Raw genomic sequence first — 26,320 nt, 5'->3', positions numbered from 1 at the left:
TTCTATGTGTTCAATCACTCTGTATCTGAGCCATACTGGATTGGCATTATGTATTGTACACAGGAGAAATGTTTTGAAACAGTATACGTCAATAATTTATTCCTTATGTTCCTTATGTCTTCTAACACATGAACTCTCAGAGGTCTACAGGTCTTTCCTAAATACTGTAGACCACATGGACACTCCAGGACATAGATGACAGAACTTGTTTTGCAGTTAATATATTGTTTCATTTTAAAAACCTCTCCAGTACTATTCAAATTAAAATTAATTTTCTCCTCTGAGCCAAAAGTGCAAGCTTTACAAGTAACACATTTAAAAATACCTGAAGGCTTCTGGAGTCTTCCATCTTTGTGTTTGTTGGTCCTACAAGTACTTGGTGCCAGTTCTTCCTTCAAATTTGATTTTTTTTTAAATAATCCTTGGTCTTTTTTCAATCATGCTTCCCAAAATGAGGTCTCCCTTTAAAATGTGCCAATATTTAGAAATAGCATTTTTAATTTCCATGGCTTTCCTATTATATTTGGTAACAAATGCAGTCTGGAAAATCATATCTGGATTCCTATCTATCTTGGGGGTAAGGAGTTCTTACCTTTTGATGGAATCTGTTTTTTGTTTTTTTTTTAAAACCAACTAAATTTTTTCTGGATCATAGTTTCTTTCTAGAATTCTTGATTTTAGTACTTTTGTCTGATCATGATATATTTCACATTTTGTGCAATTTCTTTTAATGATTATTGGAATCAACTTTTTTGAAAAACTTTCTAGTGTTAATTGCATAATTTTCTATATATATGTCTAAATCCCAAAACTTTATTTCCTGGTCACTCCATTTTGTTGTAAATTTCAAATTAAGTTATTTATTGTTCAGATACTTTAAAAACAAATCTAATGTCACTAAATCCCCTTTCCAGATAAAAATAATGTCATCAATATATCTCTTCCATAGGACCAGGTACAAACCAAAAGGGTTGTTGGACCAAATGGTGTCGAACTAACATGCTCCCATAAATATATTTTCTTAGCTTGATGTGAACCCGACCCCCATGGCCGTGCCATATTTTTGTAAAAAGAAAATTGCATTAAAACAAAAATAGTTAGGTTCTAAAAGTAATAAAATTCTGTCTAATAAAATGTAGCTTGTCTCTATAAAAACCTGGGATCATTATCTAAGGTTTTCCGTATTGCTTCACAACCTTGTACTGTAGTGCCCACGGTTATTCTAACCCAAACCAGTGGCAATCGCCAAAAAGACCCAGGTTCCCCCAGGTACATGCTGGATACATGCCTTAAACTTCCCTTAAACTAGACCAAACATTTCTGTATTGAATAATGGCCCATCAAATTAACAGCGGGGGTCCCTGACAGTCCCATTCAAATTAAATGGGACTGCCAAGGACCCCTGCTTTGTTAATCCTATGGGTCATTAGTCAATGCAGAAATGCCTTAAACTTGCCTTAAACTAGCCAGGTTACACCCAGCACATACCTACAATGTAATCTGGCTAGTTTAAAGCAAGATTTAGAATACTCGTGGTCTCGTCTGTACATGATTTATAGAGGTCTACAGCAAGCTAACATCTGACGTTACCAGATAATAACCTGTTTTCTAACTAATTTTATCTAGTACATCTAATATATGCATTGTTTCTCTTAAGTAAGATTTCATGTGTATACTGTACCCAGCGAGGTTTTCTGCAAGTGAATTAATACCCGAAATAATGGGTATTCCCAGGGGTTCCTGTAAATTTGTATGTATCTTTGGTAAGAAGTAAAACACCGGTGTTGTGGGTCTACTTCTCCAAAGATAACCAAATGCCTCCTCAGATAGAATGCCATAAGATTTTCCCTCAGATAGAAGTATATGCATTTCTTCCATGAATGTAATGGTAGGATCCCTTTACAATTTAATGTATGTATTAGGATCATTAAGAATTCTGTTTGCTTCCATCTCATAATAGCAGCTATCCATAACGACTACTCCCCCACCTTTACCTGCTTGTTTTACAGTTATCTCACCATAAGCCATCGGCTGATTTAATGCTAATTTTTCTGTAGTGATGAGATTACTTCTAAAATGTTTTTTTTTTTCATTTGCAATCGTCTGAAAATCCTTCTGAACAAGGCTATGAAAAGTCTCCAAATAGTTTCCTTTGAAGAAACTAGGGCAAAAGATTACCTATTTTTCAATTTAGAATGTGTAAATTCCTCATTACCTCTTCTTAAATCACTCTTATCCGTAATTTCTTTTGTTAGGGTTTCACGCATTTACACCTCTCTACTCTGTGCGTCCTTATCTAAAATAATTTTTCAATGTTAATTTTCGCAAAAATGTATTGGCGTCAATAAATAATTCAAATCCATTGGGCCCCACTGTAAGGGCTAAGTTGAGAACTTTTGCCAATATATTATTTTGTTTCAGAGTTAAAGTTTTAATACTTATATTGAATACACTTTTTAGTGATTGTATCTTTTTGGTTTCTTTGTGTCTTCCTCCCCGCTTACATATAAACCTCTTTTTCTTTGTGGTATGGGTTCTTGATTCACCTGGCCTATATCCTTTAAAATTGAAACTCTGTTGTTGTTGGAATGGGAGTCCTTGTCTAAAAATGGATGGATATTTTTCCTTCCTTGTTTTAACCTTTATGATCCCTTTTCGCACTAGATATATACATAGAACAGGGGCCGGCAACCTGTGGTTCCCGAGCCGCATGAGGCTCTTCCCGCACCTATATGCGGCTCTCCTACTGTAAGTCCGCAGGTCGCCGCTCCCCAGTTGATGTTTCTCTCTCTCACTGTGCTACTCTTGGCTGCGGGGGGGGGGAGGAGGGCCCGGCCTGTGCTGGTTGGGCCTCTTGTTGTTGCCCCGGCATCTCCCCAGGTGCTGGCATGCCTCGTACACTGTCCCATGCCAGGCTTCTCTGGTGCCAGCTCGAACCAGAAGTGCGCACCACCACTTCTGGTGCACGCTGATGTCACAAAAAGGCCCAGCGTGAAACAGTGCACGAGGCATGCCAGAAGCTGAGGAGATACCTGGAGGCAACAAGAGGCCCGACCAGTGCTGATCCCCCCCCCCCCCACAGTGAAGAGCAGCACAGTGAGGGAGAGAGGCAGCAGCTGGGGAACGGCAACCTGCGGATGGAGGAGAGAGGCAGGCCCAATGTGTGTGTGTATGTATGCATGTGTGTATGTATGTGTGTGTATGTATGTATGTATATTTTGGGGGTAGTTTGTGTGTGTGCGTTTTTGGGGAGGGTAGTGTGTGTGTGTGTGGGGGGGGGAGGGTAGTGTGTGTGTATGTGGGGGTAGTAGTGTGTGTGTATTTGGGGGTGTATTAGTGTGTGTGTTTGGGTGGTATTTGTGTGTGTGTGTGTACACTACCGACACGTTTAATTCGAGCACGGCTAGCACCGCAAGCCGGGGGATGCCCTGGCATGCTAGCCGCACTCCCTCAGCGGTCACGAGTCATCGGGTGCCTGCGCCCCCTGCACGCGCGTCCAGGGCTCCCCGAGGGAGCCCTGGTGTCCCGCGATGTGGGGGACGGCGGCAGGGGGTTCCGGGGGACCCGGCGGACCCGGCAGCGGGAGGGAGAGCGCCCCGATCAGAGGGCGCTCTTCCGCTGCTCCGGCGCGCGCCAGGTTACTGCTGCGGCCGAGAACGGGCAAATGCTCGAATAAACTCGGCCGCAGCAGTATTTGGGTGTAAGTGTGTATGTGTGTGTATTTGGGGAGGGTAGTGTGTGTGGGGGGGGAGGGTAGTGTGTGTGTATGTGGGGGTAGTGTGTGTGTATTTGGGGGTGTATTAGTGTGTGTGTGTGTTTGGGTGGTATTTGTGTGTGTGTGTGTATTTGGGTGTGTGTGTATGTGTGTGTATTTTGGGGGGTAGTGTGTGTGTGTGTGTCGGGGAGGGTAGTGAGTGTGTGTATGTGTATGAGTTTTTAGGGGGTAGTAGTGTGTGTGTATTTTGGAGGGTAGCAGTGTGTGTGCATATATTTGGGGGGAGTAGTGTGTGTGCATGTATTTGCGGGAAGTACTGTGTGTGTATCTGTGGAGGGGTAGTGTATTTGTATGTATGTATGTATTGTGTATTTTAAAATGACAAACCTGCACCGAAAAACAATGAAAAAAACTAAATAAGGGGACATTATTGTGAGGTGCATTTTATTCCTCCATACATTTTTTATTTTCCTTAATTCTGATTAAAGTAAGTTTGACGTGTGTTAATGCTTATACAGTACTGTACTGTATATACCTATTAGTGTGTGTACAGTATATGTATGTGTTTGTGGGGATGTAATATTCATGCATGTGTTGCGGCTCTTTGAGTATTTTGGACAAATATATATTTTTATAAAATGGCTCTTCTTCCTTGAAAGTTTGCAGACCCTTGAACAAGATGATTTACTCCAAGGGATATACCTGCTTTCATCATCTCTAGATCTATTTATTTTACTAAATGTCTTAATAGGGGAGACTTTTCTAATAATTTATCTGGATCTATCTCTATCTCTAAATGCTCTAATTAGAGAAGATTTCCTATAGTATCTAGGTGTTTGTGGATGATTCTGGTATGTTCTCTTTTCACGTGTTTCTCCTTGAGGATAATACCTCCTTTTGCTATGTTTCTTTATATTGTGGTTTAGTGTAGGTTCTCTGTTGTGTATAATGTAATCTGTTTCTCCTGATTCTTACGGGTATCCATGTACTTATCTCGGCCCCTATTTTGTACAGTCAATTGATCATATCTCCATGTTCCTCTTTCAGTGTTACTTTTTTTATTCCAATGCTTGTAATTACAATTTTTGTCATCCTGCTCATCCCTTTCAAATTTCTTCTTTTTAATTTCAAGAATCTCTACTTCAAGTTTGTCTAGATTCTCTTGTAATTTCTTGTCATTCCTCTTATATAGAGCTGTGCTTTCTAGGGGTTCAATCGTATTTTTTATTTTATTAACCTCTTTTTCTATATTCCCTAGACCCTTTCTATGGTGTGCCGTTAAAAGATGCATTAACTCACACGAACAGTTATCTACGATCTTATCCCAAGCAGTACTGAACTGTTCATCTTCAAAATCAAAAGTCAATTTCTTAAAGTCTTAAACCCTTTGGGATCCGTCCATTGGCTAAATATTTTTCCAAAAATATTAGATCCCACCATTTCTCTGTTTCTTTTACTAGCAATTTTTCTAACCTGCTGAATTCTACTGCAAGGATGTCCTCTTCCTCTAATTTAGGTGCCACTGTTCTAGATAAAAGTAGATCGACATCTCTACACCTAATGAGTCGTTTAGTGAAAACGCTGTCAATGACATACAGTCATTTGTAGTCATATTATTGTTGGTGTTCGCCTACATGCAAAAATAGCAAGACTATAATCTAGCAAAAATAGCAACACGGGCTGAACCAAAATGTCCCTGGTGTGCCTGCTAGTACTATGAGTGCTATGAGTACGTATTGGTGCTCAGAAGCACAATGGATGAATGGGGAGAAGGGTAATGTTGGACGGGATGGCTCCCAGGCAATGGATGTCTGGTGCTCTGAATGAAACGGTGGTTGCTTTTACTGCTGCCATGCTTTTCTCTTTTTGTTTTGGGTGTGTCGTTATAGACAGCACATGCACTAGTTTAAAGTACAGAGAGATTCAGTGTGCCATCTCCTCGACACACACTGAATTGCTATAAAATAAATAAGCCACACAAATAATTCTGTTGATCGGACCGTGGGCAACAAAGTGTGCCCACATGTAGAATCTCGCGCTTTGTCACAGTACCAAAGACAGTAAGTTTTGCTACAGTTGTAGAAACATTTACTTTCATAGGGGTCTCATGGAGTACGTCTCATCTCCTGATGTTTTGTCAGCTGCTCACAGCTGACGTGCAAGTGCGTCGTGACCGGAACAAATTGAGTTTTAGGGTTGGTTGCAGTATTCTGCATTAATGATAGGTGGCGCTGGTGTGTTAGTGTGTTTTCAATCTAAATACAATGTTACCCATCCCTTATTCCCGTTCATTTCATTTGAAATCCCTTTTATTTAAATGTAACCCCCCGACTTATTCCCCCAAAAAACTTAGATGACTACAAAATATTTTTAAAATAGGATTTTTTTATTAGATTACAGTAAATTAAATTTTTAGAGATAATGCACAAAGACTTTGTGAAAATACAATAATACAATTTTCTTTGACCTTCTTACAAATTTACAATATTCTTCCATCGGCATCTTCTTCGGGCTGGCTCTTGTATAGTTTCACCTGTACAGTGATAATGTTATAAATTAAAAATCAAGACGAAATAGATGAATGAATTACATTGTGTAGTATTCATACAACCGATAAACTTGTATGAAGATATGTGTTTCTATAGAACCTGGTTGAAACGCATACGCGTGTCATTGAATTTCTGCTCATGCGAACTGTACAGTATGTAAGAACTGTATGGAACACATGCGCAGTACGGGTATTGACGGAAAATAGATGCAATTACATAACATAACTTATAGTGTCGCTGGATGTGTTTCCTGCATGAATACAGTGTTAATGCTCATTAGCCTGCCAAACCTGCAAAACATGAATGAAAACAAGAATTAAACAATAACTAAAATATGACTTTTGAAATACAATCTTCGTCAACTGACATCTTCCTCTTGCTGTCACTTTTACGTGTTCAACTGTTAAATAATTGTGAGAATGTTATTTAGAGAAGAAAATGCTGTAGATGCATGAATTACAATACATCACCTTACAGTATAGCTAGATGTGTTTCCAACATGAACACAGTGTTTATGCTCATCAGCCTGCCAAACTAACAAAAGAAGAATGAAAACAAGAGTTAAACAATTACTACAATAAAGTACTTCATTAAAAACTTTTTTTAAACTGTATTTATTCAATCCATAAATTCTTCTTCTCTCGGAAGACTCCAGCCTACAGTCCTCTGATGCCATAAAAGTGCATTGATTGCGTATTGATGGTCTTGAATTGTGCAGCAGTGAGTTTAAACTGCTTCTTCAGTTCACCTATAATGGCTCTCCTCTAATTAATGTAAATGGTGGTTTCTCTTCACATGAGGGAAAGGCTAAAATATGGGAAGGGACCTTAGCCCGCGACCGTTCACGCGGGAGGTGATTTTGCTTGCTAGAATCGAAATGGCAGAAGGGAACTGATTTGTCTATGCATTCAGTCGATAGTGTGGCCAAATTCCACATCACTAATGTGAACACTCAATACATGTAAATATTACAAAAGAAATTGGTCACTTTGAATTTACAATGTTTTGCAGTTACTGTACAATGTTTTTATTTCCCATACAGTAGTTTACAAGTTTAATAATGTACACAGTATTTCTCAAAGTACACACTCTGATTAAAATATAAAGAAAGTAGAAAACACTGTATTACAACGAGTCACTGTGCATTGCATTTACAATACTATGTGGTTGCCACGTTTTTATTTAAGTGAAACTCCCCTTGTATAGAAGTGTAATACTTTAGATTTCTCTATGTGCCCATTCTGATTAAAATATATATAAAAAAAAGTACAAAATATTACACTGAGTCACTTTGTCTATACTTCCAATACTTGTAGATATAAAGGCTACAGGGCATGTGTGTATGCTTTGTCTATGTGCATGCGTGTCAATGGAATGCATATGAGATGCATGTCTTTGAATTGGAATTTTAATTCCAGGGGACGAGGGCTCGTGGGTGGCATGGGTTTCTCTTCATATGAGGGAAATGCTGAAAAATGTGAATGGATCTTAGCCACTGGTATTTCGTCTGAGGGGGGGGGGGAGGAATCAGGTTTCGCTTCCTAGAATAGAAGTGGGGGGACTGCTTTGTCTATGTATCCAGTAGATAGTGTGGCCAAATCCCACATCACTAATGTTAACACTCAATACATGTACATGTACATTGCACTCTTATTTGTTCCGACTTGAATGGCAATATCATATAGGCATCACTGTAAGACAGTCTTGTGTGGCATGGAGAAAGCACCATATCCCATGCCATTCACAGTACAGTACAAACATTATAAGATAGATTTCGTTAATGCAGTGTGTTTTTTTAATAAGTGTGAAACTGCAACAGTAGAGATGTAAAAGGTCATTAGACAAAGAAACATACGTACTTTTTTATCTTGTATTCAGACACCTGCAGGGTTACTACTGCACTGTACTGTAGCATTCAGAGAATCGTAAACAAAAAAAATCAGTGCACCACCTGCCGGCAATGTACTGAACTGCAACAACATAAATAATAGCACAAATAATTCCAGCTGCACGCAAACGAGGTGCGTGCGGCTCGATCACGGACGAAGTGCGGACAACAAAGTATTTTTGTCGCACCTGTATATTCCACAATAATGCCCCAGCAGGAACAATTACCAATGCTATTGTATTTAATTTTTTTAACCTAATTTGTAAAAAAAATTCAATGCCGTCCCCTTTTTACATGTTACATCATCACGCTAGCGTTTGCAACAGTCTGGTGGAGTTTCAGCCTGTTACTACCTTGTGGGAAGCAACATCCTCTCCCCCTGGCTATTGGCTCCTGCACCCCTCCTTGATCACTGTCAGCACACAGGAACAATGTATCTGCTGCAGGAACAATACCAGCTACTGCCCATTGCTACAGATGACTGCCTCACTTTTGGCTGCTTCTATCATCACCCTGCCATGAGATATTATCTCTACATGTGCTTACCAACTATACCCTTGTGAGCGTGCCTAATGTATCTCGAGGCTTTTTTATTTTTGTATTAATACATTTTATACTCAGATTTACACTATGTTACTAGAAACCCCAGTGAAATCTTTTATTTGTTTGGCACTAGCATATTCTGCTGTGCAGAAAAATGTGTGAGGACAATAATATTGCATAACAAAAGGGTATATGTAAATTAAGCCAAAAAAAATAATTCAGGATTATTGGATAGGTCTCCCTGAGAAAGTGTATTTTTAGGGAATTTTGAAATGTATGTATGGAAGGGTAGGGGATAGTCTGATAATGCATGGTAGAGAATTCCAGAGTTGGGGTGCAGCACAGGAGAAGTCTTGGAGATGGAAGTAAAAGGAAGTATTGAGGGGGGAGGGATGTAGATCTTGAGCAAAGCATGGATTGAGTGTTGGAGGGTACTTCAAAATTAGGCCAGCAAGGAACTGTGTTATGTATAGCTTTGTAAATGAGCACAAATGTTTTTGAATTTGACTCTGTCAGGTACATGTAGCTAATGTAGTTATTTGTACAGTCAGCATGCAGAAGAGCGGTGGGTGAGGGAAATGAGCTTGGTAGGATTTAGTATGGACTGCAGAACAGACAGATGGCAGATTTGGAGACCAACTAGTAGCGGATTACAATAATCCAATTGAAATATAAAAAGTCAGTGAATAAGTATTTTGGTGGATTATTCAGTGTGTAAAGCCCATATTTTAGCAACATTTCAGAGGTTTCTAGTCCCGCCATAATCTAGAATCAGAAGCAAAACCAAGGATCTTTAGGCAAAACCAGAACAAAACCCGAAAGAACTGTAGAGGCAAAACCAAAACACAGGAGCAAGTGAGCATCTCTATTTAATACTACCCCAAATAGATTTTGGGGGGTGCAGTACTTACTGTATTTTAAATGTCAAAATCAAAAAATCCTATGCATAATTTCTTTACTGTCCAGCAGTCACTCAATTAAAATTTGATGGCTAATTCTTTGAAAAACTGACTTTTTTTTCTTTCAAGTTCATGAGTGTGCAACAGTAGCAGGATTGTCTTACTGAGATACTGTATCTAACGGCTGGATTTATTGTTTGCACCCTCTTACACACATGTTGTCATGATTGCTGTACCTACAATAGATTAATTTTGTCTCTAAGTGCAAAAAGGAAAGTAACTGCTTGTTATAAAAATTATCCTGCACTTACTTCAAGTCTTTGTTTTTGTGCTTCTGTATTTATGAATCACTACTATAAAAAAGACAAGGAAAGGTGTACTCCTGCTACAGCTATAATCTAATAAGAGGATAATATACAGGGTGAGGTGCACAGGAAAGTGGTTAAATGACATAAGTGCTGAGAGAAAAGACTTCCACAGAGAGTTCACTCAGACCCCAGGTACAGTATGGAGCTTCTAAAAGTAATGTGCAAGAGAGCCTGTTTTAGGAATCAATGTAACTGTCTCAAGTAAGTTTAGAGGGCTACAATGTGCAGGGTGACTGCTACAAAATTGTAGTCAAAGAAAGGTATTCTTAGCACATCAATTTGTCTAAGCTGTGTGCTGGCTACACGATTATTGTCATAGGCAATATTCACAGCAAATAATGTCTCAAGAAAATGAGTGGTTTAAAACACAATTTTATTAAACACAGTTGTACATATATAAAATAAAATGAATGGTGCTAATAGTGACCACATATGCCTCCTACCTAGGTGATGCAGACGGACAAATAACAAATTATAAATACCCAAAGGTAGGGGTGGAGGGATCTGTTTAAGAGGGGTATAGAAAAAAGATCAATCCCTCAAACAATATCCCAACATTACCAAAGATTCTCCCCTAAATGGATTCAGTAGATAAATACATACTTTCTGAAATTTCCAATAGGGGTTATAGCAACCAATTCCATGTCTTTTGAAACAAAATTATGTATGAATTAGACAAACAATGAGTCATTAAGAGTCAGGGTATGTGCAAAAGTAAGCAAAACCCTGGTTTTATCTGCTAAATTTAAGCTGATAAATATAATTGGGTGTTTAAATAATTAGGTAGTTCTTCAGGTGTGATTTTGGGAGGCATCACCCTATACTGTATAAAGATCAGAAACTTTGTGAGTTTGGTTTTCACCATATAGGTGTGTGGAAATACATCATGCGATGATCAAAATCAATCTCTGAGGATCTCGGAAAAACAGTTATAGAAGCTCATCAGTCTAGAAAGGGTTACAAAACCATTTGTAATGATTTGGGGCTCCACCAATCAACTGTCAGTCACAGAGTCTACATATGGAGAAAGTTCAAGACAACAGTCACTCGACGCAGGAGCAGTTGTCCTTCCAAAATCTTTCACAGAACAAAATCGACAAATCATCCAGGAAGTCACAAAGAATCCCAGAGTAACATCCAAGTATCTGAAGGCCACTCTTGCCTTGGCTTATGTGAGTGTTCATGACTCAACTATCAGAAAAAGACTGAACATGAATAGTGTTGATGGAAGGATATCCTAGAGGAAATCACTGATCTCTAAAAAGAACATTGCTGCCTGTCTGAAGTTCACCAAAGAGCAGCAAGAAGATCCACGGGACTTCTGGATCAATGTTCTCTGGACAGGTGAGTCAAAGGCAGAACTTATGTTACGTTATGTTTGACAAAAAACAAACACTGTGTTCGAACAGAAGAACCTCAACCCAACTGTCATGCATGGTGGTGGAAGTCTGATGGTTTGGGGATGCTTTGCTGCCTCAGGACCTGGACAAGCAACTATGAATTCTGCATTGCATCAGAAGATTTTAGAAGAGAATGTCAGGCCATACGTCCATGAGCTGAACCTGAAGCGAAAGTTGGTAAAGCAGCAAGATGATGATCCTAAACATAAAAGCACATCGACAAAAGAATGGCTGCAGAAGAAGAAATGCCAAATTTAAGAATAACCCAGTCAAAGTCCAGGCCTAAACCCCATCTAAATGTTGTGGGAAGGACCAGAAGCGAGTTGTCCATACATGGTAGTCCTCAAATGTCACTGAGTTGAAGCAGTTCTGTAAGGAGGAATGGGCCAAAATTCCTCAAAACCGATATGAGACTGACCGGCAGTTACAGGAACTGCTTAGTTGAAGTCATTGCTGCTCATGTGGGTGCCACCAAGTACTAAATCTTAAGGTTGTCAAACTTTTTTGAATTTGAATTTCTTAATAAATAAATGTTGAAAAAGTATCATTTTTTTGTCATTTGTTTGATAAGGTTATCCTTATCTATTATTTGGACTTAGATTAAGATCTAATAACATTTTAGGTTTGAAATATGTGAAATATGTCAAAATTCTAAGGGGTTCACAAACTTTTTCTCAACACCGTAGTACATATCTTACTACTTTCTTAAGTCAGGGGTTTCATTCTTTGTTTTTGTTTTTCTATTAATACATTCCTTTGAATTACATAATAATAACTTTAAAGTATGCATACCTGGATGCTTATTGCTGTGGAGAAATCATGCATATATAAGTGACTGCACTTTTTGCCTTGTTGTTCAATTTCTAAAAACAACTCTAAATTGTCAGCTGATGTTTAGTGAAGTGCCCTAGTGGTAACATTGCTTTCACAGTTCAAATCCCTGACACAATTCCTTCTAACCATAGGTACAGTACATACATTATACACAAAATGTCACTAGAATTTTTCAGGTTCAAGATCCTTTCACAGGGAAAATAATGTAATATTTGTTCTCTGGGGCACAGGGAAATAAATCCCAGTATTTACAAAGCATTCTTCTTCCGTAAGGCACCTTTCAATGCTTTAAGACCACTTACATCCCATTAAAGTCAATGGGTTATAAGGTTTCTTCCAGCACTGGAACATGTCTAATGGATTGAACATAGAATTGGAAGTTTTTCAAACAGGAAATCAACGTACTTCATGTGACGAGATGCATACAATCTAATAGACTGAAACATCCGTTTTAATGTCGTGTTTAAACTAATTTAGAAACAAAACTGTAATATTGTAAAAAATAATTATTGGTACTGCTAAATTGCCAAACATTAAGTGATAAAATTTTTTTAATAAATCAGCAAATAAAGTACAGATGATTTATACATTTCCAGTAAATAATGTTATGGTGTTAGGCATCATTTTGGCAAACCAGGACAATTATGAAGTTTCAATATCACTTACTAAATAATAAAGTAGAAAAAAAAACATACCTCATTGTATACAAGAGAGTCCCGTCATCTTGAATTCTTAACAGCTTATTTGGCATTGTCATGTTGTGGGCTATAGATTTCTTCCCATTATGAAAGAATGTGTCTGGAGTCCAAATCTTACTAGCCATTAGATTGTTTAATCGAAGAATATGCATCGGCCCTTTGAATCTCAATCTCTCATCTTCCCAATTTTGTCGGAAAAACACATCTATTGTGTATTCCTATGATGAAAAGAAAGCATTTATACTTTATATACTGTATTGTCTTTCATTTCCAATAGTGTTAACAGCATAATATACTTGGTACTGTACTTTACAATGTAAAATCATACATACTGTAGTGTTAGTACAGAGGCGTGCATGTAAGTGGTCCAGGCATAGTTTTAAATTGTAAAATTACAATAGCAATGAGTAGATTACTGACTACGAAATTCAGGCTAGAAAACTGTAAAACATTTAACATATGAAGCTGGATCAGTGTGACTGTCTTCAAGTAAAGCATAGTGGAAGGAATACAGCAGAATTATGTGCAATAGTTTAGCAGTCTTATCTTGAATGGGGTGAAAATGTGAGTGTGTAGACTACTGAAATGCTTTGTTAAGATAGTGACTATGCAACTGATATTTCAACGCTCTCAGAGATCGTTTCTGTTGAATTGTGGCAAAGAGATTGTAGAAAAGAGGGGAGAATGAGAGAAGATACTATTGAACATGAGTTTAGTAAGCACAAATAGTGCAATAATGCCTGGATAATTTCCATTGAGAGAAACAGAGAGGTAATATTTTTACAGGTAAAAAAAATAACTTTTTAAAGGATTTGATAAGGGTTTAGGAAAGAGGAATATCATTCCAGCTGCATTATCTAGATTTTAGGGTTAAAGCTTTAAGCTCAGTAGTGACTTAAGGTAGCTAATGTAGAAAATAATAGGGAATATGCAGGAACATGCTTTAAATTTAGATAGGCATTCAATATTTGGTTAAAAAAATAGGTGGACCTGTTTATAATACAGGGCAGAGATCAACAATAGATGGAATTTAGATGTTAAGCTAATAAAAGCGACACTGTGAAACAAATAGGGACGTATATTTCAATATGGCGATGACAGGAACAGTAAAAAGCAAGACTTTATAATGTGAAAGTTGAAGGGAAAAAAATCAAATGTGTACCGTATATATGAAACTTCATCTAAATTTTGTTTTAGAATTCCCAACAATTCATACGACATACAGTAAGTAAAATTCACAGTTAAAGAGAGTTTAACCGTTTCGTTGCTATCCTCTATTTGTGTATTTTATTACTGGAATTAGGAAGCAATTTTCCATTATACTGTAGGTACAGTAATTGAACAGCAATATGTAGAATGATATTAGCATTAGCTGAGATAAACTGCAGATACTTCATTTATATTTTGAATCATTACTTCATGGGAATTAAAAGCTTTTTGCATATATAAAAACCATTAAAAGAAAAAGTTCAGTGGAAAGACAACATTTCAGATCTCATATGGACCTTAAGGTCCATATGGATCTGAAACGTTGTCTTTCCACTGTTCTTGGCTGTCACATTAAATGGAAAACTTCATTATGAACTTGTTAGTAGAGCTCTACTTTGTATCTCTATCTTAGAGGAGACCTGTACTTTGAAGAAAATGTTTGTCTATGTTGTGTTGGCTGCACCAGCAGGATTCTCCTCGCCTGAGACTGTTTCTCCACACTTTGGGATTGTACTATAGTCTGTGTGATGAAATAGGCAACATGGCATCCCAAAATGCACAGAATGCTTTGTCCTGCTGCAGATTCATGCCAGGGTTACTGTGGTAACCATAGGGTGAATGGTGAGCATCAGGGTTGTACCCAGGTATTTCTATGGATTCAAATGTACAGTATATGGGAATGTTATGCTTAAACATGTCAAAGCAATGGTTCTACTTTATCCCAGGGATGTATATTGTGTATAAACTTGTGAAAGCAGTGATACCGCCTTGCCCAGTGCCAGTTTTATGGACTTCAATGGCTGGGATTCAAAGTTCACGGTGTGCAGAAGCTATGGTGAAAAGAGCGCCAGCTGAGAGTCAGCACAGAAAAAATTAATAGCCGCCTCCTGAGGTTATGTTTGGGGCATCCAGCTGAAGCAGGTTGCGGTCTCCACCATATAGGGCTAGATATCAAGGAAGCTCCTAGTCACACCTCCCTCTGTGTTCCTGGGAGAGATCCAGGATATTTTTGGGTATCCACTGTTCAATGACTACCAACTACCTTGGGCTGGATAGCCAGGAGAATACCAGCCACGTTTCCATGTTGCATCCTGCAAATTACTATCTTTGCTTTGGGGCATCCGCAGTCGGTGGGGAGCTGTCCCCACTTCATCAATCAGGAGGCAGCCATTCATAGTGAGCTAGCTGGACCGGAAGCTACCAGCCCCTTTCCAGTACTTTGTTCATTGAACTGCTGGGGAGGTATCCAAGAACTGGTGGAGGGATATGTGGAATGTTTAGGCTCGACTTGAGCCCTCAAAACGACAACAGAGCCCAAGATTGCATAGCTCAGGTGCATCTTGGAGGACTGTGATCAAGCTATTTCCGTGAGTATTTGCCCTATATTTTACATCTATCCTGGGTGTGGGAATTTGTGTTATTGTACTCCCGATTAATAAGCCCCACGTTTATTATCTCCCAAGTCTGGCTTGTTATTACTTGTGTCTTGGGGAAGCCCTAGGGGCTATACAAGGGTTGAGCCCCCCTGGAGGCTCTGGCAGCAGCAGATATTTAAAGTTCTGGGGACAGAACGCTGGAAATTTTGAACCTCCCTGATGTGAGACACACTTCATTATAAAACAAAGAAAAAGCCTAAAAGACCTGCACATGTACAACTGGGAGGAGAGAGTGCAGGTATAGTATATACCGAAATACCAGTATAGACATGAAAATAAAGTCCAATATAGATATATACAGTTAGGTCCGGAAATAATTGGACACTGACACAATTTTCATAATTTTGGCTCTGTACGCCACCACAATGGATTTGAAATGAAACAACTGAGATGCAATAGAAGTGCAGACTTTCAGCTTTAATTCAAGGGGTTGAACAAAAATATTGTATGAAACGTTTAGGAATTGCAACCATTTTCATACACAGTCCCCTTATTTCAGGGGCTCAAATGTAATTGGACAAATTAACACAATCATAAATAAAATGTTCATTTTTAATACTTTGTCGAGAATCCTTTGCAGGCAATGACTGCTTGAAGTCTGGAACGCATGGACATCACCAAACGCTGGGTTTCCTCCTTTGTGATGCTTTGCCAGGCCTTTACTGCAGCTGTCTTCAATTGTTGTTTGTTCGTGGGTCTTTCTGCCTTAAGTTTTGCCTTCAGCAAGTGAAATGCATGCTCAATCGGGTTGAGATCAGGTGATTGACTCGGCCATTGCAGAATATTCCACTTCAATGCCTTAAAAAACTCCTGGGTTGCTTTCATTGTCCATCTGTAAAGTGAAGCGCCGTCCAATCAACTTCGCTGAATTTGGCTGAATCTGAGCAGACAATATATCCCTATACACTTCAGAATTCAACCGGCTGCTTCTGTCACATCATCAATACAAACCAGTAACCAAGTGCCATTGTAAGCCATGTATGCCCATGCCATCACACTGCCTCCACCGTGTTTTACAGATGATGTGGTATGCTTCGGATCATGAGCCGTTCCAAGCCTTCTCCATACTTTTTTCTTCCCATCATTCTAGTACAGGTTGATCTTGTTTCCTCTGTCCAAAGAATGCTGTTCCAGAACTGGGCTGGCATTTTTAGATATTGTTTGGCAAAGTCTAATCTGGCCTTTCTATTCTTGAGGCTTATGAATGGTTTGCACCTTGTGGTGAACCCTCTGTATTTGCTCTCGTGAAGTCTTCTCTTTATGGTAGACTTGGATAATGATATGCCTACCTCCTGGAGAGTGTTCTTCACTTGGCTGGATGTTGTGAAGGGGTTTTTCTTTACCATGGAAAGGATCCAACAATCATCCACCACTGTTGTCTTCCGTGGACGTCCAGGCCTTTTTGTGTTGCAGAGCTCACCATTGCGTTATTTTTTTCTCAGAATGTACCAAACTGTTGATTTGGCCACTCCTAATGTTCCTGCTATCACTCTGATGGATTTTCTATTTTTTTGCAGCCTAAGGATGCCCTGTTTCACTTGCATTGAGAGCTCCTTTGTCCGCATGTTGTGGGTTCACAGCAACAGTTTCCAAATGTGAATGCCACACCTGGAATCAACTCCAGACCTTTACATTCTCAATTGATGATGACATAATGAAGAAATAGCCCACACCTGTCCATGAAACAGCTTTTGAGTCAATTGTCCAATTACTTTTGGTCCCTTGAAAAAGAGGGGGCTACATATTAAAGAGATGCAATTCCTAAACCCTTTCACCAATTTATATGTGAATACACTCAAATTAAAGCCGATAGACTACACTTTAAGCCCATATTCATTATTTAACTGTAACTTGAATTTATTTTGGTACACAGCCGAAATATTAAAACTTGTATCACTGTCCAATTATAACTGTAGATAGAGAGGAAGAGAGGTATAGGTCAAATGGAGAGAGAGAATATAGATACGAGACTATAGAGAACCAGAAAGAAGGGACAACTATAGAATGAATGGGACGTATGAGACCCATAGATCTCCTTTTTTAGAATGAGGGAGAGTAGAATATACAGACAGAGAGAGAGGACTATATTACCCGCGAAAGTGGAGGTAGAACTCAGCAATAACGTCTCAGGTACAGTAAGAAGAAAAGAGGGAAGACGAGAGGATGTAGAGGGGGGAGAAGAGAACACAGAAGGTGAAGGCACCTGAACAAACAACAGAGATGTTTAACCTTAGCAGTTTGACATTGGGAGAACAAGAAAAGTCATTACTGTGTAAAGATCTCAATTTTTCTCCCTTTAATAGATCCAATAAATTCCAGACGTTTATTGATGTGCAAAAGTATATTAGAAGATTGACTTTAAACCGCTATTTTTTTAAATCTAAAAATGAATCCAGGGATAATATTACTGAAACAACAATGAGAACTACAAATCATTTTAAGCACACTACACTAAAAAAGCCCTATAAATTTTACCCAAGCTTCTGTAGGGGACTCTATGTAGAGACCTTCCAAAAGTTAGTGGAGGACGACCTGAAGAAAATTAATGATTTAAATAGTAAGTACGATAAACCTAACTTAATTAAGAGTGAAAAAGAAGCACTAGAAAGACTTGCACAAAATAAAAACATAGTGATTAAACCAGCTGATGGGGGGTGGGGGTTTGTCATTTTAAATACCCAAGATTATACTCAAGAGGCACATACATTATTGGGGGATACCAGTACTTATAAAAAACTATTGAGGAATCCAATTGCAGATTTTAATAAGCAATTAACCCTCCTCCTTGACGACAGCCTTACTAAGGAGATTCTTTCCAAAAAGAAATATGAATATCTTAAAATGTATAATCCCAAAATGCCTGTCTTCTATTACCTTCCCAAGGTACATAAATCCCTGATAAAACCACCGGGAAGGCGATAATATTTGGATTAGGGTCATTGACGCAAAATCTTTCATATTATATAGATGCTATGCTGCAGCCTTCAATAAAGAAGTTGACCTCCCATTTGAGAGATACTACCCAGGTTCTGCAGATTCTAGATGGAGTCATGTGGGATCAGGAATATCTGCTGGCTCCATGTGACATCACATCCCTGTATACATGTATAGGACATCTGCAGGGATGTGACGCCACTTTATATAGTTGAGAGAAATATGAAAAATTGGAAGCCAATCAAGCTAGTTTTATAATGGATGGAAATTCGTTTATTTTGCAACACAGTGTATTCTGGTATGGAGGTGATCCTTACATCCAGATCAGGGGTACAGCCAGAGGCGAAATAAATAATGGCAGGAGATCGCTCAAACCCAAAATATCAAAGCATATTGAAATTTGGTGCATGGGGAAAATATATACATATGAGAAGCACAGAGAAAGTGACCAGGTTACAACAGTCCCCTTTACATTGCATTAAAGGTAATAAGAATAGATATATACATAAGGATATAATATCCACTGAGAGAACGATACTGTAAGTCCCAATATGCGGAATGATATATTGTCCAAAGGGAGGACTAAAAGGAGAGCTATTGAGCGTGGTACCATTATCTGGTAGTTTTAGGACTTGCAAACAGGTGTCTGCCTTATTGTGGCTCGCAAGCTTACAACGCTTTGGCCAAAGGGTTAAACTAAATGACCCTTTTTCAAGAGAATATATAAGTATTTTTACTGTGTATTTTTGTCATATTGGATGTAGCATTGGGCTTCTCTGTTGTTTGTTCTAAAAAGAAGGATCAGAAGAACTCTACGGTCCTGCAGTGTTACCATTGGCTCCAGCCTCTTGAGTGGTAGGGGTCTCCTACAGGAAACTCACAGAGTACCCTCCCTTTAGCAGATAGGAGAGTACCTGGAACCTGTGGAGACTGTCCTTACAGCCGTTAACATTGAGCATGCTGATGTGCCAAGCCAATATTTTTGTGTCAAGAGTACTGCTTGAACCAGCCAAAGAGGCAATTTCTTGTGAGGCCTGGTACTCTCGCAGCTGGTTTATGAATTTCTTGCATCGGAGATGCTCCAAGCTCCAATAATTCTTGGCCCTGTTGTTGGAACTCATGTACACCTGGAGAGAGCAAAGGATAAAAGACACATCTCCCTCTTGAGGGCAAACTGCACCTTCCTGTCTTTATGACCATAGAGGGTGTTCTCTAGGAAATGTGTGAGTTCCCTGGCGGGGATGCATGGTTCATCCCTGGGCTCCTCCTTGCTGAGGAGTTTATATTTATATTCACTGCCCTCCTCTGCAGAGACTATCCTCCTCATCTTGATCTTAAGGGACCCTCCACTTGGTGTCTGAAAAAGAGGGTCCATTTCACCCTCTGCTAGGCTAGCCGCTAAGGTAATGAAGTTGTTTTAATGTAAATTTTACTAATAGTGTGCAGGAGCATGGGGTCTCCTGAGCTGAACCGCTTTGATTTGATATCCAAGGAGACCATCTGTCCACTCTAGGATGACTCCCACAGCTGTCCAGCTAAATAAGAAAATGTGTGGAGCAGGAAAAAAGCCTTCTGGAGGTACGGGGTAAGAGCCACTTGCAGACCCACTTCCCATGTGGGGCCAGCGGCCGCAGATACAGCAGCCCACGGATAGAGCTCACGCAGCTCACAATGGTCCGTCCCCTCTGTTGCTCCCGGCCGTGTGCTCCCTGAGAGGGTGAATGACGCACTTCCTGCGCGACCACGATCCAATGGTAAACAAGGGTAGAGATGATCGATATCAGCGCTGCTCCGTTAGATGACAGACTCACCAGGTAAGGTAAAAGCAATGTATTTAACCTACATAAAATGGATACTAAAGAAAATAACAAAAAGACCTCCTCTCACGCGTTTCGGGCGAGTTCGCCCTTTCTCAAGGAGTGTGACAAGACATGAAGGGAGGGTGTTATTTATAACTCCCTTCTAATGGTTGACTAATGTGTTGCACCTGATTAAATAACATTTATGCAAATTTCAACACACAGGGCTCATATCAATTTATCACATAGAATATATCACATAACAAAAAAATCAATGCATATATCATACTAAATTTCTCATAGTACCTTAATCTATACCAACACGATGTACTACAGAATATCATAATATAAGCATATAATGTGTCTAATAGCACAAATAATTGCATATAAAAAGAAACAGTTTTAAAGAATCTTTTGATAATACAAAAACACAGCAATAAATTGATCCATTGTATAGTATATATGACCTTATTAACCACTTCATGACTACAGGTTAATATTGTTGAATTCATATATCTCACATCATTTAGTTGATTGATGTGATGACATCTAAATCACATAATGATAAATAATCAAATAATAAAATATAATAAAGTAATGACTGATAGACAAAAAGCAGAAGGAAAGAAAAGAAAAAGAAAAGAAAGAATATGAAAAAAGGAGGGGGGGGGGAAGGGGTGACGGGTGGGGGGGGGTGAGGGGACCTGAAGGTATTTCTGTGATCCCCACAAGTTATAAATGGACATTATTGTTTTTTCATTTTCATTATCTTTTATTCTTTTGCAGGTGTCTTCTTTTCTTTTCTTTCTTTTATTTATTTTTCTGTTCTTTTCTTATTCCTTTTGTTCTGCCTTCCTTGTCTACTCTACCTTCTTCCTTTCTACCTCTCTCCCTTCCAATCTTGACAATTGACTGCTATAGTGGTTTATCATGCCCACATTATATGGTATGTTGTACCACTATGTCAATCAATGGATACAGGGTGAGTATAGTGGTTTCAGGATTGGTGGTTAGGCCTCCCGGGTGGGTAGCAGTGTACGGTGGGTTAACCCCTTAATCATCTTATCGGTTAATAACAACTATAATAATTAAGGGTTTAGGGGTCATTAGATTGTATTATTTATTGTTTTCTTTCTGGCAACGGAGGACATGGCCATGCATTATGCTGATGAGGATGCCCTTCATGATGGCAGGTGTAAGTAGAAAAGTGAATTTACTTTATTTCTGCTGCCTGGCTAATGTTTGATTTAATAATGGGCAAATGAGCTATTAACCATATCTGGAACACCTGCGGGGATCATCCGAGGGCCCCCAGACATCTGAATGGACCACCTGAGGGCCCATAGACACCCGTGGGGACCATGCGAGGGTCCCCAGATATCCTTAGGGACCACCTGAGGGCCCCCAGACACCCACAGGGACCACCCAGGCAACACATTGGGGCCCCCGGACACCCACTGGACCACCTGCAGGCCCACGGACACCCGTGAACACCACTCGGGGACCCCCACTGGCCTCTGGTATCAATCCTGTGTATAAAAATATAAAATCTGGTTTTATGTGGGGGGGTTGTGTATTGGTGTTTAGTACAAATTGTAATGTTTATTGGGGGAAGAGGGGGTGAGTGAAGGGCCAAGTACAGGCTTCGATCACCCCCTGTGCCCCCAATAAAGCTGCTTTTGTGCCTTAACACCTTCATTGCCTTAGCAGCTATCCGCTAATGTAATGAAGCTACTTTAATGTATTTTTTATTATTAGTGTGCGGGAGCAGGGGTTCTCCTGAGCTGAACCGCATTAATTTCTGTCTCAGGGACCCCCTGATTCCCGAGTTACAGGCGCAGATATGGGGTACTGGTTTCTCCTTCATTATTTTATTCTCCCAGTCACGTGATGCGGACGAGTTATAAATGGCGGGGATACTGGCACCCGATGCCTGATACCAGGGCCTGTAACTCGGGAAGCATGGGGTCGCTGAGGCTGAAATCAAAGTGCTTCAGCTCAGAGACCCCCGCTCCTGCACACTATTAATAAAAATGACATTAAAGGAACTTCATTACCATAGCAGCTAGCCGCTACGATAACGAATGTGTTACATTTTTAATTAGGGTTTATAACTAGTGTATTGTAGCAGTGTATTGACCCCCTGCTTCCCGTTATGGAGTGCCGGTATCTCCTATGCATTTAAATGTACCGTGTCACATGACCGTGGGAATCAAATGCATAGGAGATACCAGCATCCCATAATGGGGTCAATATCTCGGGAAGCAGGGAGTCCCCGTACCTGAAACCAATGCGGTTCTACTCCGGAGAACCCCTGATCATCTACACCAGTAATAAAATTGGAATTCTAAAAAAATATTTTCGGCCGAGATTTGCGCAGGGAGAGGCAGCTCTCCCTCTCTGAATCAGAAAGAACTCGCCGGGTGAGCCCTTATCAGAGGGTCGATAAACACGGCGCCGACTACTTGCCATTTTTTTAAATGTTGCTATCACTGGTATTACCGTGATAGCAACACTGTAAAAATTGGCAATTAAAAAACCTTGGCAATTTTTTTTTATCGGCGCTTAGTGCATAGGCCCCATAGTCGGGCACAAATGCAATCATTTTACCACTGCTTTGTGAATAAGCCCGAAAGTGTTTTAATGGCCTCCTCCACTGCTACCTGTGCAGCCTGAATGTCGCAGAGCTCGGTGGATTCTTGGGGAGGGATCTCTACAGTGGGACCCTCGCAGGTATTAAAAGAATGGCCCACTTGATCCACTTCTCCCATATCCACCTCACTACCTACTTCACCCTCCCGTTCAGCACCACCCCCAGTATCCTGAATGGGGGTTAATCCCATGGCATCTCTCTGGATGCTCCTGAGGTGATATACATTTAGGTCTGAAAATAATTGGACACTTATGCAAGTTTTGTTATTTCGGCTGTGTTCCAAAATAAATTCAAATTACAGTTAAATAATGAATATGGGCTTAAAGTGCAGTCTATCGGCTTTAATTTGAGTGTATTCACATATAAATTGGAGGAAGGATTTAGGAATTGCATCTCTTTAATATGTAGCCCCCTCTTTTTTAAGGGACCAAAAGTAATTGGACAATTGACTCAAAAGCTGTTTCATGGACAGGTGTGGGCTATTCCTTCGTTATGTCATCATCAATTGAGAAGGTAAAAGGTCTGGAGTTGATTCCAGGTGTGGCATTCACATTTGGAAACTGTTGTGGGAACCCACAACATGCAGATAAAGGAGCTCTCAATGCAAGTGAAACAGGGCATCCTTAGGCTGCAAAAAAATAGAAAATCCATCAGAGAGATAGCAGGAACATTAGGAGTGGCCAAATCAACAGTTTGGTACATTCTGAGAAAAAAAGAACGCAAAGGTGAGCTCTGCAACACAAAAAGGCCTGGACGTCCACGGAACACAACAGTGGTGGATGATCGTAGGCTCCTTTCCATGGTAAAGAAAACCCCCTTCACAACATCCAGCCAAGTGAAGAACACTCTCCAGGAGGTAGGCATATCATTATCCAAGTCTACCATAAAGAGAAACCATTCATAAGCCTCAAGAATAGAAAGGCCAGATTAGATTTTGCCAAACAATATCTAAAAAAGCCAGCCCAGTTCTGGAACAGCATTCTTTGGACAGATGAAACTAAGATCAAGCTGTACCAGAATGATGGGAAGAAAAAATATATATTGTCTGCTCAGATTCAGCCAAATTCAGCAAAGTTGATTGGACAGTGCTTCACTTTACAGATGGACAATGACCGAAAACAAACTGCGAAAGCAGAAGAGGAAGGGTCAATTGATGTCAACCCCACACCACTAAGGGTGCTTATAATGAGGGTAGGGTGTGTTTAATGGACAGCAAGGGGCCAAGGTGGCATTCTTCCCCTTCTTCTACTTAGCTGTAACAGTGGGTTTTACCACGGCCACTGATGGTATTGACTGGGAAGAAGGAGGTTTTGGAAGCTGCCTTGGTGGTGGTAGGAGCAGCAACCTCCTTTGAGTTCCCAGGTGGGACCCTTTTCTTTCCTCAATGGGGCCGGGTGCATTAGCATGAGGTGCTCTTTGCTGAAGCATGTGAGGTGCTAGGTGTTGGAGCTGAGACTAATGGCTTTGATAGCCCCCGGGGCCAACTTTTGTGAGCATGCCTGAGCTCCTTGCACAAGAAACACCTCACCTCCTCCGTGCTATAGAACACTTGGTACAGCACCCCCTCAAAGAGAACCCCAAAGGATCCCTCAATTGATTCTGCACCCTTCCTCTTCATTATAAATAATAAAATAAAGTTGAAGGAGAAGAGACGAGAGAGAGAGAGATAGATAGGGAGAGAAAGAGAGAGAGAGAGAGAGCTGTGCAGGATGGTTCTCTGAAAGAGCTCTGTCAGTGAGAGGGTTAACAGCCTTTCCCTGCTGTGTGCTGTTATTGCAGCAGCTGCTTTTGTCTCCACTTTCCTGCTTTCTCTCTCTCTTCCAGGTTGTAAAATCTAAATATAAACTTAGTCTAAAACTTCCCCACACAAAAAGAAATAACTGTGTAAAAATAAACAACACAAATTAATCAAAACAAACATAGAAAATAAAGAATCAGTGAGGGGGGGTGGGCAAAGGGAGTGCCCTGGGTTTTTAAACACACAGGACATGAGCTGAGCTGTGCTGCTCAACTGCACTTACCTGGGCAAAACAAAAATACAAATACTTTAAAAAACCCAAAATAACGTAAAAACTCCAAACTTTTAAATCAAACAGTGCCCTAAAGTTTTAGAAACCTGATTTCGTTAAAAAAAAGAAACCACCAAATATCAGGTTTATATGTTTTTTTAAGCCCTTTTGTGGGAGTTCAAATCCTTCACATTCTTTTACTACTAGGACAATATACATTGTGGTTTGATCACCCTCTAATCTAATATTTTTTCTAATAACATTTTATTTTAATTTTCATTTAATTCTGTCTCTTAATAAATGTATAACTTAACTCAGTTAATTTAATACATCACAGATATATTGTATTATGTTAATATAGCCTCTATTTTGCTGCTACTTGGTGGTCCTTTCTCATTTATTTATTGTATATGTATTAAAAGTTACTCTTTCCAGGTCACTATACATCTCTAAGGACTATTTTACACACTTGGAGTATTTAGGAGTACACCTTATCTGAATGATTGCCTTTTCTCCCTCTTCATATTCCAATAGAGATTAAATAAAACACACACAATTAAAAACAAGGTGAAGACAGTTGTGACAGTGGTCCTAGCCATCAGCTGGTTTCGCTCACAAGGCTAGAGCTGTGGAATACAAAAGCTGTAGTTGTGGGTTCTAGTCCTGTTTGCTCTGACATGACCCAAGTCATTAGATTGGTGCTTCAGGCATATTACTGTATCAACTCTTTATAGTTGGTATGGCAATCCTTTTACAACGTGTGGGACAGGACACATTTAAATATACTTTTCATAGTCATTAGCATATCACACAGGTGTGCTCCTTTTTCAGCACAGACATGTCTACCTAATTTATTTGGAGGGATCTCTTTCTCTGTCAATCACTTTCTCTTGAGGGATCTTTTTCTCTAGATAGAGATCTCTCTCTTGAGGGATATTTCTTGAGGGATCTCTCTTGAGGGATCTCTCTCACGAGGGATATCTCTCTCTTTTTCTCAGGGAATCTCTCTCTATCACGGGATCTCTCTATCTTTCTCTGTCTGGATCTCTCGATTTCTATCTCTCAATCTCTCTCTCTTAATGGATCTCTCGCTCGATCTATCTCCCGAGGGATCTCTCAATTTATTTCTTAATCTCTCTTTGGATCTATCTCTCGATGGAACGATCAATGGACCAATCAATGGATTAATCGATCTCACCCGATCTCTCTCATTTTAACCTGTTTCGCCCATCTCTAGCGATATTGCATTTACAGCTTGAAAAGTCAGTTCTCACATATTCATGAATAGGCCCATATCTATTGTAGGTGACAAGATTAATGACTATCAGATATTATATTATTATCCCACATGCCTTTAAAGAGGCAGTCCCACCTAGGGCCAAAATA

At 39.7% G+C, this 26,320-nt stretch overlaps 1 protein-coding gene across 1 annotated transcript in view; it reads right to left on the bottom strand.

Annotated features, from left to right (window-relative positions):
- The window catches only part of GABRA2 (gamma-aminobutyric acid type A receptor subunit alpha2), a 205,197-nt gene that overhangs the window by 98,116 nt on the left and 80,761 nt on the right, over window positions 1-26,320 (bottom strand). Inside the window, exon 5 of the mRNA XM_075567017.1 lies at window positions 12,892-13,112. Within this exon, the coding sequence (XP_075423132.1) occupies window positions 12,892-13,112 (221 nt within the window). The remainder of the gene's footprint in view (window positions 1-12,891; window positions 13,113-26,320) is intronic.

The sequence above is a fragment of the Ascaphus truei genome, chromosome 1 (genome assembly GCF_040206685.1).
Source record: "Ascaphus truei isolate aAscTru1 chromosome 1, aAscTru1.hap1, whole genome shotgun sequence".
NCBI lineage: Eukaryota > Metazoa > Chordata > Amphibia > Anura > Ascaphidae > Ascaphus > Ascaphus truei.
This window is presented reverse-complemented; position numbering and strand designations above follow the sequence as displayed.